The sequence below is a fragment of the Pagrus pagrus genome (assembly GCF_965226575.1).
Source record: "Pagrus pagrus genome assembly, chromosome: 5".
Taxonomy (NCBI): domain Eukaryota; kingdom Metazoa; phylum Chordata; class Actinopteri; order Spariformes; family Sparidae; genus Pagrus; species Pagrus pagrus.
In genome coordinates this window covers 3,513,522-3,532,503 of record NC_140189.1, presented here as the reverse complement: position 1 = coordinate 3,532,503, position 18,982 = coordinate 3,513,522, and the positions used below count along the sequence as shown (strand labels likewise).

Genomic DNA, 18,982 nt, shown 5'->3' with positions numbered 1-18,982 from the left:
AACACTCACTTACAGGCAGTGTAAGTGGGATTACAGTGGATTTCCAAACTGAGGCCCTGGCACCCTTTGTGGACTAAACTGTGGCCAGATTGTGGTATTTTCACCAAGTCGTGACCTCTAACAGGAGAAAGTTGAGCTTCTGAAAGGCTTTGGTACATTTTCTCACACTCTTCCTGCACATGCATACACACTGTATCATAACTGGATTGTCTGAAATCTGTACAGTGAGAAAACGCTCAGGGCACATACACCCATCTGTCCTCAAGCAAAAAACTGGTTGGATTGCTTCAGAGAGACGTAGTGAAACTGACAAAGAAGAAAACACATCGCCTCAGTGGAGAAGTGACTCTTTTAACTCTTTCAACCACCTGAACAAAAATCAGATGATTGACGCCTTCTGTGTGTAAGAATCTGAAAAGTAAAAACCCTTTGGATCATCACATCATAGTTAAACTCACACAACGGCTCCAGATCTGAAAAATATTTTTATTCCTGACATTATTCATTAATATTTATATCAACAAACAACTAGAATGACAAAACTGCAAAGAAACAGACAGAACGATTTCAGTTGTTTCTTACTCACATTTCTCCTCCAGATGTCTCAAACAGACTTTTATAATCTTTTAGCTTTGTTTTCTAAAAGTTTAGGAATTCTTATCATATTATAATTACAGTATTTGTTTTTAGTTTATTTCCATGCTGTCATTTAGATCCTGTCACTTGTTTGGAGTTTGCAGCTAGATGAAGGTCTTTCCCTATTTCTTGGTTTTACTGTTTTATTTCATTACTCGACAAACTGCCATTTTTTTTTCTCAGCAAACAAAAGCTTTATCATGATTGTCACCTCAAAAGAACTTTAAAAAATGTGCGTATACATGTGTTGTAGTTTCCTGGTTATGAGTTAGCATGTAAACATCATATCCCAGTTTAGAGAAACCTGGACATAGTACCGCGAGCACTCCTACAGAAACCATGAAACTGGCATGTAAACAAACAGTGGTTAAGACGGTGACGTTGATGGATGAAGTTCAGATGGACTGGATGTTTCTTCGGCTCCACTCTGGCTCTTGTGGAGGGATGTAGTCCTTGGAAAGCTGTTTGGGTGCTGCCAGCGTTTCAACACGAGCACTTGCCGTGGCTCTCGCCGCTGCCCTTGGAACCTGATTTTACAGATTCAGACATTTGGGATATATTTTAAGTACTGACAAAGCCAAACTCTTGAAAAATCTTAATCATTTTGCTGCCATTCAAGCAAATGATCTTTCATCAACATACATGTTTCTGTCTGTTGGTGTTTGATCCATCAATATAAAAGCATGACTGTAAAACTACAGATCATAAGGAAATCTGGCTATTATTAGCAAGCAGAAGATCCATTGATCCAGCTATTTCAACTACAAAGATCAGAAAATTCCTTTATTAATTGAAAGAACTATTCATCATGTGAAAACTCTGTGATGTTAGCGTACAGCCAGATGTTTGTTTCATCCAAGAAAGTTAGAATCCCTCAACTCTGAGTCCTTTGCTGTTGTTTCATCGGCATCACTGAAATCTTTTATTGAGAGAGTTCAAACTAAATTGGACCAATAAATAATAAAGTGATCTATCAGTAGGTGCTCTTACAGTCCAGATCGGTTCCTCTGGGCGTCCGAGCTCGCTGCAGATGTTGCTCTGCTTCAGTCTGGGCAGTGACAGCTGGACCAGTCGCTGAGAGATCTGAGCCGACTTGGAAGCAAAGGAGACGATTGATTCAACACTCTGTGGAGCACAAACAGACGGAGGAAATTCAGACTTTGAAACATGAAAGTTAATGTTATTCATACAGCTCAATATCAAAAATCACAATCTGTACAGCAATTAGTCGTCACTTTGCAGATTGCAAGCGGCATCATAGCCAAAGCAGCACATTTTGCTAAATTGCCAACACTTTTTCTGGCGACTGGGTTGAGAGTGTCGAGGATGTTGACATCACAATCACATGAAAGAGGCTGAAAGCTTCTTTTAACAATGATACAAATTGACAAGGTCAAGAATCCACTCTATTTAGGTCTATTCCAAATCCTGTTTAATCAGTGCAACAGTACTGATGCATGCCATCAGCTGACATTACCGATTAGCATCGCCTGCTGGTTTTCCCTCTTTAGGATGGTACCTGTCTGTTGCTCTGGAAGTCTGGATGGTTCAGTCTGGGGTTGGAGAGCTGCAGCAGTCGCAGTGTGACCACAGCAGTTTTCAGTCTGGGGTCAACATGCCAGATGGGACAGTTACTCTCACATTGAGTTGTGTGAAGAGGCCTGTGGGAGATGAAGAAAGACCTGCTAGAAATAAATGTGTAAAGAGTCAAGTGGTTTGTGTCTGATTGGAAAATGACTTTTCTTGTAAAGTGATATGTTTACTCTCAAGAGATCCTCACAATCTCCACTGGCATCACTCTGTGGTACAGCTCCATGCAACATTTTGTGTCTAGAAACTCTGATGGAAGTACATTAACGTCACGTCAAACACGTCAACACTGCAGACATCGTCATCTGTGATCGTGACGAACAACACAGGTATTTTAAGCCAAACCATGACGTTTTCCAAACCCTAACCAAGTGGTTTAATGTGCTTAAAGTTAACCAGAGCATAAGCAGAGTGTTGTGACAAGAGAGAAATAGAAAGTTCAACCTAAACAAATGTAAAGTTGCAAAATAAAGAAACATTCAGTTTCCATTTATCTGTGGTTTAGTAGAAACAGTGGGATGGTAACAGAGTCATTGACTGGTTCATAGTTTAACGATAACACAATTAGCTGTTACTTCAGTATTTGAGTATATTATTTTACTTCCCTTTACAACACATGTCTCATTTGTGAGGACATGTTGTATAAATAAAGTGATTAGCAACACATAAAGTTAAAAAGGGAAAAAGGTAAACACATACAACTTTCATTTTGTCAAGGTAGGCACTTTTATTCCCCGAGGGCCCATGTGTCTAATTTGAGAAGGAAAAGAATTTGACTCATCTGCCACATGGCTCATGACGTCTTGTCTTTTATCTGCTTTATTTATTTATTTTGCTTTTTTGTGTTGTTTTTTTGGAGCAACAAGATGAGAGGATTAAGTTTTGACTGCTGATGATTATTAGTTTTTGTGTGTGGTTTTAAAACAGCAATCAATGTAATGTCTTCTATTTTAATCCCCAAAACAAATATTCATTTTGTGTACTGACTTCAGTAAAGCCTGTATAAATCTGTCTCCATGCCCAACATGTTCTGCTGCTGCGTTCAGGATTTATAAAAAGACTTCCGCGGCTGTCTGCGAGCGTCCCAGGGGTCCTGAACTTTGGACAATAAGCTCTATTGTCTCGACTCCTCGCTCTCCCACAGTCTGACACTGAAATAACAGATGTCCAAACGTTGGCTTCCTCATGCAGCGTGGAGACGTTAGTGTTGGACCGCAGCCTTCTCATATTTAACTCTATGATATGTTATATTCTGCTGTGATTCAATTCTAGACTTTGGTTTGTACATGGACTCACTGAGGGAGAATAAAAAGCTTTGGAGTTTGAGTCACAAATCTGTCAAGATCTAGTGACATGGAGGTCTACTGGAGGGTAATCTCTAAAACAGAAACCTCAGAGTGTTTGTCATGATGCTGGTGGACATACTGTGCACATTTCTTATGTTTAAAGCAGTAATAAGAAGAACTACTACTGACTTACATGGTCCTTTACACCACTACATGGAACTTTCATTTTTTTTAAATTCTGGTGGCCTCTGTGGACAAAAGATGACAATGGAGAAACAAAGTTAACTTTTAGTGCCGACCACCAGACTATAAATCAGCTTCTCTCTTTAGGCTGTGGACTCCTCAATTCATCCTCAGAACTCCGCCTTACAAGATAGCTTCAAACTTATCAGAACCAAGTCAGAATCAGACCCGGTGACAGGCATAAAATACTGGAAATGAGTATAAAAAGTCTATAGAACTGTTCTTGCTGATGGTTGATGTTTGTTTATATAGGTCATATAGAGGCATCTGTATTAAAGTGAGACTATTTCATAACCAGTTAGAGGCTCCTTGTAGTATGTTTAAGTTACACTTGGGGCCGCAACTACTAATTATTAACCAATACAATGGTCTGTTCACAAAATGTCGAACAAATTCTGAAAAATGTTCATTACAAATTGCCGGAGCCTGTGGTGACATCTTCAGATGTTTGTTTTGTCTGATTAACCCCCGAAACACAACCATGTTTAATATACATGGTTATAGGTTATAGCTTTAGTGTGAGCAGTTCAACCAGAAACAGGTTTTTCCTTCAGAACGTTTCCTTGGAAAGATTTCTCGAGGCCAGCAGTGCTGAAAATAAACACATTTATATTTTTATTATAAAAAACATTCACCTTTTAACCAAATATATCCCAGTTATGATCTAAGGATCGAGATGTCTTTTGACCTGCAAATCACCAAAACACGACCCCAACACAACATGATTACAGTATATTGGGCCTATTTGCTCAGAGCATTGACGTAGAAGCCAGTGTTTATCAGTAGAAGATGAGGAATTATTTACTGTAATTCTCTAATTGTCTAAATTTAACCTATTTACTGATTTAACATATCAAATTAAATAACTTCTGTAATGATAGTGAGTATTTCCACCAGCACCAGAAAAAGCTCTTATATGGTTTCAGTGGTGATTACTAAGATGCTTAATGAGACTCAAAGCTTCCGCTCACATAATGGACATCCAAACACCCATTTAACCCGTTTGTTTGCTTCTCACTTTACTTGTTGTGTTTGATGCCTAATGAGGCTTTTACCCTGCTTCCTGGGAGCTGCGGCTCCTGGTTCTGGGTGTTGAAAGGCGGACAATGTGCTCATACTGGGACGCCCTGGAGGAAGGACGCTGGATCTTCCTGAAGAAGCTGGCCTCCTCCTCCATCCTGCAGGAAAATGGAAGCTATTACCACGTCCATTATATGTTGTGTTGTGTGACTAGGACAAAAGAATGTCTTCAGCCAGAGGGGGTTGAAGGAGGAGGGGGGTGCAGAACAATGGATAAGTTTTGTGTGTGGCTGATGAGGGAGGTATGAGTGGAAAATCACCTGGAATCACAAAACATTTACGTTTGTTAAACGCTCAGTTGAGACAGAGGGAAGACACAGCAAAAAGGTCAACTGCTCCCTGCTGACAAATTCATTGTGACTCATTGTTTTGTTCTTGTATAGTCAAATATGAGGAAAATGTTTGAGGAATGTCGCATCTCTGAATCACCTTCCTGAGTGATTCAAGTTGTAAAGGATAAGACTGGTGATAATCTATATTTAGCTTATTGTCAACAAATCCAAGACCAAATCAACTATGAAAGTAACAAGCATTGTTGTGTGGTTCATTTTCAGCTCAATCCCACTGAAAATACCCTCATTGTCTGTCTGGAGATACACATAAAACTATAGTGTGCAACCTTTTTGGATAACCTTGGATAAGTGAAAGTTTATATTTGAGATCAATTTAAGATTAACGCCGTCAGTAGAAAGCAAAAGGATTCGTGCTGAGGGCAACAGACATTAAAATGATCTAAAACAGAAAAGCTGCAACTTCTCACGAATGATGCATGATATGGATTTTTTTCAGCTGATGCCGATAGGATAACCAATAATTTCACATTTCACAACAAAAATGTTCCTAACCTGTAGTTTATAAGGTTTTGAGAGGCTAAGAAAGGCTGAGATGTAGAGAGTGAAGATGGATGATTGTTAAAACTGAAACTGAAGTAATTTACTCTAGTTCGTATAGATTATCATCCATAAAAACAGGATGTGCATTCTTGTTTTTTTCCTACTTTTTGTTTGTATTTACAGCAGTTATTGTGTACATTAAGATATGCAGAGTAGTATATGACTGATAAAGCTATATCTCTTAAAATTCAAAATGAAAACACTGTGGAAGATTAAACAATTATACTTAAGATATGGTATCAACATCCATGTAACTATCTGTATAGCTTTGTATGTTTACAAGTACATTTACTGTGCACATTTTGCTGCTACATCTTGGAGAGTGTTAGTCTGTATATGTGTGAATGTGTTGTTGTGTTTTATGTATATTTGTGTTGGGGATCTCTTGAAAACGAGATTGTCCTTCTCAAGGTGTTTTTCCTTCAAATAAATGTCTAACAATACAAGCCCCACCTAGCATACCCTCTTTTTATCCACACACATTTGTAACTGAGGCATTACACCAGTGAAATTGCGATATTTGATTTTACGTTACACTAGCGGAGCAGAACCAGACAGTCTGCAACATAATCAGATTAGAAATTAACCAAATGGACTAGACCTCTTGACTGCAGAGTGATGTGATTAGATGTGGAACAGAAGTGTAATTATCAGGCCTCAGACTACATTTATCACAAATTTAATTCAGTATTCAACTAATCAATGCAAAACAAGCCAATATACACATACTGTATGTATTCAACAGCCCATACTGTGAATCTCTTATGAACCAAACCAGCAGGTGAAAACTGTCATCTTCAGTTACAGTAAATTACTGTTATTTGTTCTGGGAGGTGCACTTCCTGTGTGGGCTTCTGATTGAATTTCACTGCATGATACTGTGCTTTTAATCTGACAGCTGACGCGGGTAAACAACAAACAATATCACAATGAAAGCCCCTGCAGCTGTAACTACTACCACAGCCTCTCATGCACTAATTGAGTCTGACAGCTCCCAGGGGGAATCACCTCTGATCGGGATGCAACTGGCATCAGTCCTGAACATCACTTTGCAGTTTCCTGAATCAACTCTGTGCCAAAGAGCATCAAATCATTACCCTTCAGCTTTGCAAACATTTCCATGAATATGTCGATGCAGCACAACATAAAAAGCTTGTTCACACAAACAGCTCTCCCCCTCTCATCTCTTTTTGATGGAGTCATCAATAATGTTCGGGGTGCAGACAGGTTACAGTTACCTCCGGTGGTCCTCCCTTGCTGAGAAGTCTCTTTTGTGCCTGGATAGGTATTGGATTCTTGCGCTTGGAATGGCTCCGAGCGCTGAAGCAGAGACGGGCCATATTGGCTGCTGGTCGCCCCAGCTCAGCTTCTCACTGATCAATGAAAAGATGAAACGTTTCCAATAAGGAGACGGTGATGAAAATGTTGGTGTAGAAGCAGAATAAATATTTTCCAACTTTCCAATATTTGCCAAATGAAAGAAAGACACTTTTAATCAAAAGGGACCTCTGTTCATTCCTCCATTGTTTTGTCCTTTTAACCAAACGTCCAAAGTGTGCCAGACATCTGTATTTAATTATGTAGTTAAGAAAAATTGCACTCAGGGAAGGAAACAGTGACCACAGAGGCTCCTGAATTCTTGAGGCAATTTCACACTAGATCAATGAACAAACATGCAATTTCATATGATGTAACAACTGGACTGTGAAAACTGAACAGAAATGAGCCGAGGTCACTGTGATACTTTGTGTGGTATCAGGAATGCTGTGTTTGTTTTTACATATGTAAGAAAGAATCAGATTTTAATCAAGAAGAAAACTTCGTATGACTCAGCTACTCACCAAGGAGTTGTGGCCCAAACAGTTTTTGAAGTTTTGTGCTGCGCCAGCTCCAGGATTCTGCCAAATAACACAATATTCCCGACCCAAAAAAAACAGAAATCAGCATTACATATGAGTGTAATTCAGAGACTGTAGGCCCAGGGGGAATAGCAATCACTCAGCGGGTTTCCCGGGTTTTCTTTTTTCTTGGCAGCGCTGTGACATTCAAAAACTGGTCTTACTCTTCAGTTGAAAAGTTGGCTTCAAATTCTAAACCTCACTGTGACCACCAATCAAATGTAAAGACACAATTGTCGAAGTTTATCTGTGAGCTGGACATTTTCATGAAAGAGGGTTTTCATTTGGCAGGACTGACTGAGAGAGAAATTTTTAGATTTTTGTCTTGAGCTTTTTTTCTACTGTGGCCCTTCCAGGAGATGCTGTATAGGAATACAACAAGAAAAAACATGTCACACATCCTCCATTTATCACTAAGCAAGAGGCAGCAGCCTGTACAAACATATCATATATTGTTCATACACACTGTAATGTGTTAGCTATGCAGCTAACCTTTCAACTGTTAGCAGGGTGTTTCAACTGTCAATTTTAGCTATTTCAGCGGTTACTCTAATACTTTTTACTATTTCAACCGTCACTTAGCTAACTAGCCTATTTCAACTGATAATTCGCCACTCAGCTAACTATTCTATTTCAACTGTTCATTACTTTTAGCTATTTCAACTGTTTTCGTTAACCATTTCAACTGTACAAGCTTATTGTTAATTTTATTTATTTTCTGTTTTTTTATCTTTTGAAATATGTAACTATTTCAAAACATTTGTTACTTTGAGATAACTATTTGAACTATGCTGATGACTTTTGAATATCCGTTTCAACCGTTTATCCATAACCATCTGTTTCAAATTGTTTCTTTAAACTGTATAATTCTTTATCCATTATTTTCACTAAGTGATTTTTCAAGTTTATCACCTTTAGCTAATTATAAATGTATAATTTTACACATATTATACAGTAAATACATTATTATGAAATGTATACAAAGGATAAGTAACGTAAAGAAATAAAGTACAGTAAAGTACACTGGAAAATATTCAATAGTAACTCAAAAGTAGCCATTACGATTTTACATCAGACTCATTAAGATTGGACTTTGTAATAAATTCATATAAATGATGTTAGATACTTCACCTGTTTGTTGGACCAAATCGAGACTGAATCCCTGTAAGAATAAACAACTAAACAAATTAGACTGAAAATAATAAATAGAACTCTTTTGAAGACTGTGTTGCACATAAAGGTTTACCTTGTTTTCCAGACACCATCTCGACAGTAGCAGCAGCAGGCTGGATGTGTCGTCTCGCTGCCTGTTGATGGTGTCACACTGATCTCCTACTGTTGCTATGGAGCCAGGAGCCCTTGGCGACCAACTCCACACCTGAGGACTCCTTGAAACTGGAGTCTACACACTCAACCCATCCATCTTGCTGTCTCAAGATTTCCATTGCAGGATGTTAAAAGGAAAGTGATACGTCGAGGTCAGTGTTGAGGGCGGCTGCTGCAGTATTTCTGGAGAGCTGCTGTGTGTTTGGATCAGATTCCAGAAATAAACGTGCTTTGACGAGTAAATGTCAGGCGCTATGTTAGGACAAAGCTTTTATGTTAGACAGTCTACACATAAATTTGGCACTGCCGGGTGTCTATAGAGACTATATGTGGACGGTCATGTGCTCAATTCTCACGACTACAATGAAAGCACAAGAAGTCATCAATTTAGAGAAAACAATTTATTGTATACAAACACCTGTTTACAAGACTACATCAAACGGGGAGGAATCTGTTCACACAATACTGTATGTTGGACATGTTTTGATATTGGAAAAAGTGGAAAATTTAGAAAAATGTGCTCTCTCAAAAATGGTACATGTAAAGGCTTTGCACACTTCAACAACATAGTTCAGAGGTCACAGTGAATTCAACAGATTCCATCAAATAAAACATTTTTAAGACAAAACAACAAGCAAGTAGCTGTGTGCAGACATCTCTCTGAACAGCAAGAACACAAGCTTATTCACACTTTTTTAAGATGAAGTAAATTCCCTTTTTAAGATTAAGACAATACACTCATCAAAGAACGCAACAATGAACTTGTGTCATGAAAGCAATGATATGTTTAAAGCTCTAATCCAAGAATTACACCCCTGCAGTAAGAAATCATTTGGTAGTGTTACAGTTTGGTGACAGGGTCTGATCATTTAATAATAAAATTACAATATAACAGATAATTATTAAAGCAAACAGCCTTCAATATCTACTCTGCCTGCCCCACTCAACAACTGTTTTACTTAGACGTTAAATAGTTGTGGTGTCCTGTTGTTTATTAACGGCACAGGAGAAAGCTTCAACAGGTCAACAGGTCTCACAAGTTTGATGCTTTTATTCTTCTTAAAGCCTAGACAGTTGGCGGCCCCAAATGGCAGAAAGAGGCACTGTTTAAAATGTTTCATATTTTTAATATCCAGAAATCATGTCAAGCACCTTCACTGACCTGAATGCAGCAGATACTACTTACATTTTGTGTTTTACTTTGAGATTTGGAGGCCAAAAAGTGGACAAATAGTAAGTGAATGTAACAGATCTTTATGAGCTCTTTGTACTCTTAAATTGATATGCTTGAATGTATTTTCTCATGAAAATCTTGCCAGGTTTAGCTCTTTCTGTTGAGGTATTAAATATCCTATGGATCATCACACACAAAGAACATCGTGATACAGTTTAAGTAACTAGAAAACTAACAGGTGGTTACATTTATGTTTGCTAAGACAATAAAACTGAGTATGATGATAACAGACTGTTACAAGATGGGCCTAGAGAATCTACAGTGTGAAATAAATCCACTGTGATTCTGTACCGTCTGACACTCTGCATTAAAACCTGAAGGCAGCACCTGAACTGCCTCTACAGTCACTCATGTATCATCATCTACAAAAGCCTACAATCTTGTAAAGAGAAATTTTTACGGATCTATTTAATTGGTGAATTGACCCACTTGGATGTAAAGAATATGAATCTTTGGTTTTTGGGAGTGTCCTTTAGGCAGCCAGCTTAAGTAGAGATTAAGATCTGGTCATTTGGTAACAGTGAAACAAGGAAATGTTTCTCAAAGTCAGTGGAGTTTTTACACTGTCACATAACTACATATACCACACCAAAACAAGAAAAGAGTTTTAATTTCCTCAAAAAATAAATAAAAGACTTCCAGCCAACCTGGTGTAGTGAGAACAGTTAAGAGAAAAGGTGCAAACAGCCTATTAGATTTTCTCAAAAACACAGGATTAAGTGATCACTGACAGATGATTTTATCTGCCGTCACAAACCATCTGGGTGATCAGGTCTCGAGCATCTTGAACACCTGAGCTGAGCTCTGCCTCTCCTTTCCTCACATATGTGCCAATGAGGAACAACTTGCGGTCTCCGACCTCAGACAGGGACAGACCGTCGTGGAGGTCAGTGATGCTGCAGGCTCCTGGAAGGTCCTGGAAACATGAGACAAACAAGAGGAAACATCAGGGATCATGGACCTCAAAGATGATCCCCTTACTTTATAACAAAAATACATCAGAGGATACTCAGTATGAAATTAAACTTTTAGATATTTTTTTTAGATCATGTTAGTTAAGCATCCTCTTGTCTTTTCTTTCAGACTTTAGCTCCAATGAATTTTAGGCATTCCCACACACCAAAATCCAAGGAGATAAAAGACATTCATGTAAAAAATCTGCAGCTATAAGATCTGACGGACAAAAACTTATGTTTTGATCAAATCGTTTCCCACTGACGCAAGTTAAAGCTCAAAGGGTGTGCATGTTTTCTCACTAAATATTCGGTTTATTTGGATAAGTAACATCATTTCCAATGTCCTGATGACATTAGAGAAATAAAACACATAGACCACAGACAAGAATCTCAAATAATCAGATTTTTCGAACATTTTGTTTTAGAACAGTCTGTTCAAAAATGCAAGTCTTAGCTTTTAAAATACCCTTTCACTCTCCAGTGAATTCTTGTGTGTAATGTGACTCTTTATCCATTTCCAATCTGTACAACTATTTTGATAACCGATTTAAGAAAAAAATTGATGAAAACGTTCTGGCTACATCTTCTGTTCTGGCACCAAATGTGATTACATGCTTGCTTTCTTCATATTTTAAAATAACAAACTGAAGATATTTGGCTTATAGAGTTTTTAATGAGACAAAATAAGAGATTTTAAGAAACTGTGATGGGCACTTCTCACCATGTTTTGCACATTTTTGCACTTTATCATTTAATCAAGAAACATTCTATACATTAATCAATAATAAAATCATTAGTTGCAGTCAATCCCAACATAGACTGAGACATGTGCGAGGTTCTTTAAGAACAACAGGCCCACAGGCTTTTGTTGGAAACAATCTGGAGTGATTTTTCTGTCACACTCACCTGTTTGTTGGCCAGGACCATTAAAGGCAGGCGGGGGTCAGAGACCAGCAGCTCATGTAAATGTCTCTTAGCGACGGGGAAAAGCTGTGGGTTGGAGGAGTCGACCACAAACACCAGCAGAAGAGCCTTGGACATGTACTTCTGCCAGTACGGCCGCAGCTCCTCTTTACCTCCAACTGACACAGACAGACAGACAGACAGACAGATGACTATGACACCAACTCATTGACTTTTGTTTCCTTCAGATGTGAATAAGAGGTCAGACTCACTTTCAAGGAACTCGATGTGCAGGTCCTCTCTGTTGATGGAGACGGCGTTGAAGCCCTGCGTCGGCTGCATGTCATCCTCCAGGCTGCCAGTGGCCAAACAGTGAAGCAGGCTGGTCTTACCGGCTCCATCCAGACCCAGAACCAGAACCTGGGTCCCAGCTGACTGTACAGGCCGGGACTGCAGCACACACAGAACAATCCACATCAGATTAGGCTTTAGACACTATCATTTATCTATTTGGCAAAAGAAGCCTAATTTTAAAAATGAAAACAGTTAATTTTGACAAAATGCAGTTGAATACACACTTGTAAACTAAAACATAGTCTAAAATATCAAAATTACTATTACATCATCGAAACAGCAACAGTTTTGACAATTGACTTTTTTAAAGCTCGCCTCAACCTCCCATGCAGTGGCTGCTAAAAATGCAAAACATGCAAGAGGCTGTCACTAGAGCGAGTGGTTGGTTTGTCCGTGCTGAGCTACTGTAGAAACATGACTATGTGGAAGATCAAGCCTTTTATATCTACTTCTGTCGACATAAAAGGCCCAAACAACTAAAAAACGCAACTATTCTTAATTTCAGGTGATTACACACTAATTAAAACATAATGTTGAATATCGTATCCATTTCTGCCTCTGAATTCTACACACTGGACTTTTAAATCAATGGAAAAGCAAAAATGGCCTCATCTTCTCAAACGTGATATAATAAATGTACCTTATTTCAGTGTCTTGTTGAATGTAATGTCTCACTACTATTTATGTTGTCATGATGCCTATGTCCTTTGTTTTGTATTGCTACCGTATCATTGATGTATGAAAGCCCATTTCCACCCGTGTGATGAAAAAAAAAAGATCCTGTAAGTCATTGAGATAGTATCTCAAAATAATGAGATAGTATCTCAAAATAATGAGATAGTTTTGACTTAGTATCTCAAAATATTGACTTAGTATCTCAAAATAATTAGATAGTATCTCAAAATGATGACTTGATATCTCAAAATAATGAGATAGCATCTCAAAATATTAGTATCTCAAAATAATGACTTAGTATCGCAAAATAATGAGATAGCATCTCAAAATAATGAGATAGCACTCAAAATAATGACTTAATATCTGAAAATGATGAGATAGTATCTCAAAATAATGAGATAGTATCTCAAAATAATGACTTGATATCTCAAAATAATGAGATAGCATCTCAAAATATTAGTATCTCAAAATAATGACTTAGTATCTCAAAATAATGAGATAGCATCTCAAAATAATGACTTAGGCCCACGTCTTGTGCCTCATATGTGCCAAAGCAACAGAAGCAAGTGGGTGAGACAAGGCAAGAAAAATGATGTGGCTAGAAGCATACAAAACCAACAGTGACTCTCGTATTATCGCAGGTTATTTTATAGATGCTGTGACCGAAAACAATGGATGTCCACAAAAAGTCAGGTTAAATCTCGGTACTGGGAATACACATGTTGCAGTGATGCAAAAGTTTCTGCAGAACAGTGAGGATGACAATGGTGTGTCACTTTAGGTCCAAGTACTGGCAATCAAAGCATTGAACGTTGGTGGTGCACCTTGAGAAGTGAATGCGTCCAGTTTTGGATAGATCACTTCGACCAGCTGAAAGCAGATGGCTATTTTGTTGACAGCTTCATTGACAAATCACTGATCCAGTTTTGCTTCCAAAATACTATACAGGTATTAGTATCCTCAAAATATTGTTTATCAACACAAATGTAACTTTGAGATATAACGGCATAAACATGGATTATTTTCACACAACCGTTTCACTCCTTTTCTATAGGAGGAGCTAGATGAAGATGAACTGTCTGGAATGATCATTGCATAAGAACAACCAACAATCCTCGGGCTCCAAATGGCCGCCCTTCAATAATCTATGTGGTTCCCAATCTTTATGGGTCTCAGAATTTCTTGCAGCCAGCTGATCAAATGAAGATAGAAATATGTCTAGAGGACTGTGTTTTTAAGGACTATCCTTGTGATGAGGATGTGTTTCACTTATGTATGGAATTCCATACGGCTGAGCACAACCTTGCAATGTCTGATGATGTGTATGAAATTACTGACCTTTATCTAAGACTTCGTCAAATGATTATTAATGGGTTGGGGGAATAGAGAAAAAGCTTCAGCTAAATCGGCCTACCATTGTATACAAATATGTCCTTAATTGGTTATTGTACATGGCATCTGAAATACAGGCTGCATACATTAGTGACACTGTCTTTAAATTATAGGTTGATGTTTTTGTAGCTCCATATTGCCTTAACAACAAAGGTATAAAAGAGCAGCATGAGTAGATAATCATTTTTACATTTTAATTTTGAGCAAGCTCACACGCAGGTGTTGCATCTCTTTGAGTGTCATTCTAGCTAGTTATTATGCTGATAAAGCCATTTTGTAATATAGACTGGCGAGCGAGATGCAATAAAACATAACACACGGAGAAGAAAAAAAGCGTCTTAAATTTTTCCAAACCTGATTTTGAAATTCTTACAATGCTGGTTGTTAAGAATAAATATCTAGTAAAGTTGGCAAAGGTGGATGCTGTCACTTGTTACATTTAATGATTTTTTAGTAGTGAGAAGATGTCCTTATCGGTCAAAGGACATGGTTTCAGTGCTCCTAAAATGAAACAAAATAATTAAAATCAAAGTACATCAGTGATTCTTTTCTCATTCTTAATTGATAGTCTGATATTTTTGGATATATATATTATTTTATACAATACTATCTTATTATTTTGAAATACTGAGTCAATATATTGAGATACTAAGTCAATATTTTGACATACTTTCTCATTATTTTGAGATACTAAGTCAATATTTTGAGATACTAAGTCATTATAATGAATTACAGGATCTTTTTTTTCATCACACTGGCGGAAATGGGCTTCGATATTGATGAATGATAAATAAAGCGTTAGAAAAAAAAACCTTCTCAAACATGATAATTCACATTCGACATTCAATGACACTACCTTGGACTCGACTGTATTGAACTTTAATGGGCATTTCTTACTATTTTGATTCATCTGATACATCATACAATTAACTATTCATCAAGAAAATGATGTGCAGAATAATCAGAAATGAAAAATGGTCAGTATTGTACTGTATTGTACAGTAGTTAGTGATAAATCAGCATTTATTTTTATTAAATGGTGGAAAAATCAATGTCCATCACAGGATATAGATATAGTGTAATCTGGCATTTTCGCTTACTGCGCAGTTAAAGGATTCACCTAAACCTATTCCTTAAATAGTATGGTCTAGACCTGCTCTAAATAAAACTGGCATCACAGTTAGTTTGACCGCTAATCTATTTCAGTCAGTAAGCTCCTACATTTCCCAGCATGCCCCCACAGGAACCTCAAGAGATCTTGCTTCGACTTGTTGCTGTTTTAACCATACAAATAAAAGCATTTAGATGCTTGTAGTGATACTCTAAACTCTTGATGATGTTTAGAATAAATACAAACTTAACAAAATCATAAAATATGTTCTGTAGAAGCTCTTTAATCTGGTGTAAAGTCAGAAATGTGTTTCTTCTTCTACGGTTATTTTAGATGTACACACTCCACCACGGTTCCCATGAAGGTGTGTCGGCTAAACTTAATGTTTTACCTCTGGTGCTTTCTGAGCTTCAGCAGCTACAACTGGCGCAGCAGCGACCACGACTGTTTGTTCAGCTGCCTCTCTTCTCTCCTCGTTCTTCCCCTCTCTCGCACTTGTACCGTCCTGTTTCGGCGGTGTTCCACGCTTCTTCTCCCCGAAGGAGGACGCGTAGTTCCAGATAAGATAGGCGACTCCCCCCGCCAGAGCGGCGGAGGCGCCGAGGACACCGGCTTCTCTCAGACCGAACATGGCGCTCAACCGCCGGGTTCTGTTTTTCAAACTGCCGCTTCTTTTATCTGTCCGTTTCCACCATTGTTCGACTTTTTTGATGAAGATCTCCAACCTCTTCGTCTTCTTCTTCTCATCAACAAGTGGATTAGCTGACAGGAAGCTCAGGAGGAACTTCTACAAACGATATTTCCGGGCTGCTTTCTGTTGATGCAGTGCTACAGTCTCACCGCATGATGGCGCCCTTATACCCAGTATACATTATACATTTAAATATCTTCTGAACGCTTAGGTTTTTAAAAAAATATTATTATTTCAATAAATAATTATATAATAACAGTTCACTTAATACATAATACTATATAGGAATGAATATTAACTATATAGTTAGTTACATCCCAAAAGACCCATATGTCTAAATACTTTTACAGGAAATAAATGAAAAGATGTTGGCGTCATGGCTTTTCCCACTGTAAATAATAAATACATTTTAAAATATTTAGGGAAAATTAAAAAAAAAAATCTGTTGGAGATACTCAGAAGTATCTTTGTTGAACTTTCAGTAATTCTCCCACATCATGTAAATGTATGTATACCAGAATATTTTGCACATATGAAGACCACTTTTAGAGTATTGATTGTGATTCAGTTGTTTATTTTACGCAGTAAATAAACATATGATAAAATTATATCATGAAAAATTATATCATGAAATAACGGTATCCAAAATCTCAGACGATACATAGTCTCATGTCACAATAACGACATATATTGTATATATCACCCACCCTAGTTATAATATTCTCCCTGGTGGGATTTTTGAAACGAATTCAGGCCTTATTACCTCTGGTAATATTAAGTACGGACTCAATAGCTGCCATTCTTTATTGTATATTTCCTCCAATCACTACTCAGTGAACTGCTCTTTATATTTCTACTGGCTCTTAAACTTCACTTTTTTGACACCACACAAAGGAAGAAAAAGCTTAGCATTTTTTTCCCCCAGTGTACAGGAGTGAAAACAAGAAGGTGAGATAATTATGATTTCATTTATTAACAAATAAAAGGATTCCAGTTTAATAACCAACTCAAATTTCACTGCATCTCAAATTATAAATGTCATTTTCCAAATGAACTTGCTTTAACCTGGAGGAACAAAAACAAATGACAGAACTTCTCTGTGGAGCCGATGGTCCTCCTTCTTCGCCTCCTATGCGGGTTTGAGAGGTGCGACCTGGTTCATCCTCTTTATTAGTAACCTCTGTCTCTGCTCAGGAGCACTCAGGAGCCAGGACTGGAGCCTGCTCTCCTCCTTGGTCCTCCCCAGACTCTCCCAGGTCCGAGCCCGCAGTGAGGGAGGCCTCTTCTTCTGCAGTGCTGCCTCTTGGACCTGCTCCGGCCCCGAGCTGGACGACTCCACCACCTGGGCCTGCCGGTGCCTTCTGGACTTGGATGCCTCCTGGCAGCTTCCATAGCTCTTCTGCTTGATGGAGGCCAGGAGCCGGGCCCTGCTGCTGGACTCTTTCTCAGCTCGATCCTCCTCATCATCTTCATCACTGGAGTTCCTGTCTTTGTTCTCCTGTGAGAAAATCTTCTGCTGCCAGGTGATGAACTCTGACATGCACTTCTCCAGGCTGGTGGTTAAGTCTCGACGGGTCATGTTGACCTCGGAGCCGACCTCCACCGTGGCCTCCTTCATCTTCTCGTAGCAGCTCTGGATGTTACTCACCTCCTCCAGGACGTCTGCAGTCATGAGCTCTTGGACGGCTGTGGTCCTCCCAAGAAACTCAGCACACACAGGCTCTCTCTTTGGTTTCCTCTGCTTCTGGAAGGTGAGGAAATGTGGCATGGCGGTGTAGTGTATGGCTTTGTTTGTGACAAGCTTCTGATATATGTAAACAACATCCTGATGTCCAGCATCCACAGAGTCCTTGAGAAACTTCTGAACCTGATCCCAGTACCTCAGAGCGAGTCTGATATTCACAGGTGGAACAGCAGGTTGTATGTGGTAAAAAGCAAACATCAGATACAAGCCTCCCACTCTGATCTGGTAGCTGTATGGAGGCAGGAAGTACTTCACAGCTGTGGCCAATGCTATTCTGAGGAATCTCTTCATTTCAGCCACATGGATGATTCCTAAAAACACATCCGAGAGGCCCATCTCCCTCCAAATGGCTGAAAACTGCTCATACCTGACTGAGTCAGTCTGCTGGAAACGAGCCAGTAGTTCCTCCACATCTTCAGTCAGAGGACTGTAGAAGAATTCAGAGTAAACGGGCGGCACACGAGGCATCTCCTCCACGAAGTAAACACCTCAGATAACAGTGAAAGTGTTTGTCAGTCGTCTGAAGGAGCTATGAACGCGTTCCATGCAGGTGAGACTCGTCATTGGCTAATTGGAAAATAACCACGCCCACAACAGGTGGAAGGAGCGATTAACCGATCAAACTCTGCAGAAGTAAAATGAAAATATTGAAATATGCAATCAAGACGAGTTCATTTAATTGCCACAAGAGCTGGAGTTGTATTTCTCTGTGCACGACTGGAACAAATGGACACAATGTTTTTTACACAAAGATAGAAATATTTCAACATTTGCTGAATTAACAAGAAGGGCCAAATAGTTAAGAATTTGTTGTAGGCAGCATTTCACAAAATTATAAATGTTTTCCCTAACAACTTACAAAATTGAGCGTTTTCTCTGGGGACTTCACGAGCACCAAAGAAGTTGCCTATAGGCCCATTTACTGTTCACTGTATTTGTGAAATGTTGCCTTCTTTCTTAAACAGTCAGC

At 38.6% G+C, this 18,982-nt stretch overlaps 3 protein-coding genes across 3 annotated transcripts; all 3 read right to left on the bottom strand.

The window, feature by feature from the left end:
* Window positions 1–516: 516 nt before the first annotated feature.
* spmap2l (sperm microtubule associated protein 2 like) lies at window positions 517–8,936 on the bottom strand. The gene is made up of 7 exons (XM_084352637.1): window positions 8,873–8,936; window positions 7,570–7,626; window positions 6,967–7,101; window positions 4,811–4,933; window positions 2,156–2,318; window positions 1,627–1,761; window positions 517–1,163 (listed from the first exon to the last, which is right to left on the bottom strand). Exons 4-7 carry the CDS (start codon window positions 4,930–4,932, stop codon window positions 1,032–1,034), a joined length of 552 nt encoding a protein of 183 aa, XP_084208763.1. The 5' UTR covers window position 4,933; window positions 6,967–7,101; window positions 7,570–7,626; window positions 8,873–8,936; the 3' UTR covers window positions 517–1,031.
* Window positions 8,937–9,334: 398 nt separating this feature from the next.
* On the bottom strand, window positions 9,335–16,430 carry arl9 (ADP-ribosylation factor-like 9). The gene is made up of 4 exons (XM_084352599.1): window positions 15,969–16,430; window positions 12,318–12,495; window positions 12,049–12,224; window positions 9,335–11,102 (listed from the first exon to the last, which is right to left on the bottom strand). Exons 1-4 carry the CDS (start codon window positions 16,206–16,208, stop codon window positions 10,926–10,928), a joined length of 771 nt encoding a protein of 256 aa, XP_084208725.1. The 5' UTR covers window positions 16,209–16,430; the 3' UTR covers window positions 9,335–10,925.
* Window positions 16,431–17,217: 787 nt separating this feature from the next.
* On the bottom strand, window positions 17,218–18,550 carry LOC311257746 (snRNA-activating protein complex subunit 1-like). Its single transcript, XM_084353593.1, has one exon. It carries the CDS (start codon window positions 18,478–18,480, stop codon window positions 17,398–17,400), a length of 1,083 nt encoding a protein of 360 aa, XP_084209719.1. The 5' UTR covers window positions 18,481–18,550; the 3' UTR covers window positions 17,218–17,397.
* Between the last annotated feature and the right edge of the window lie 432 nt (window positions 18,551–18,982).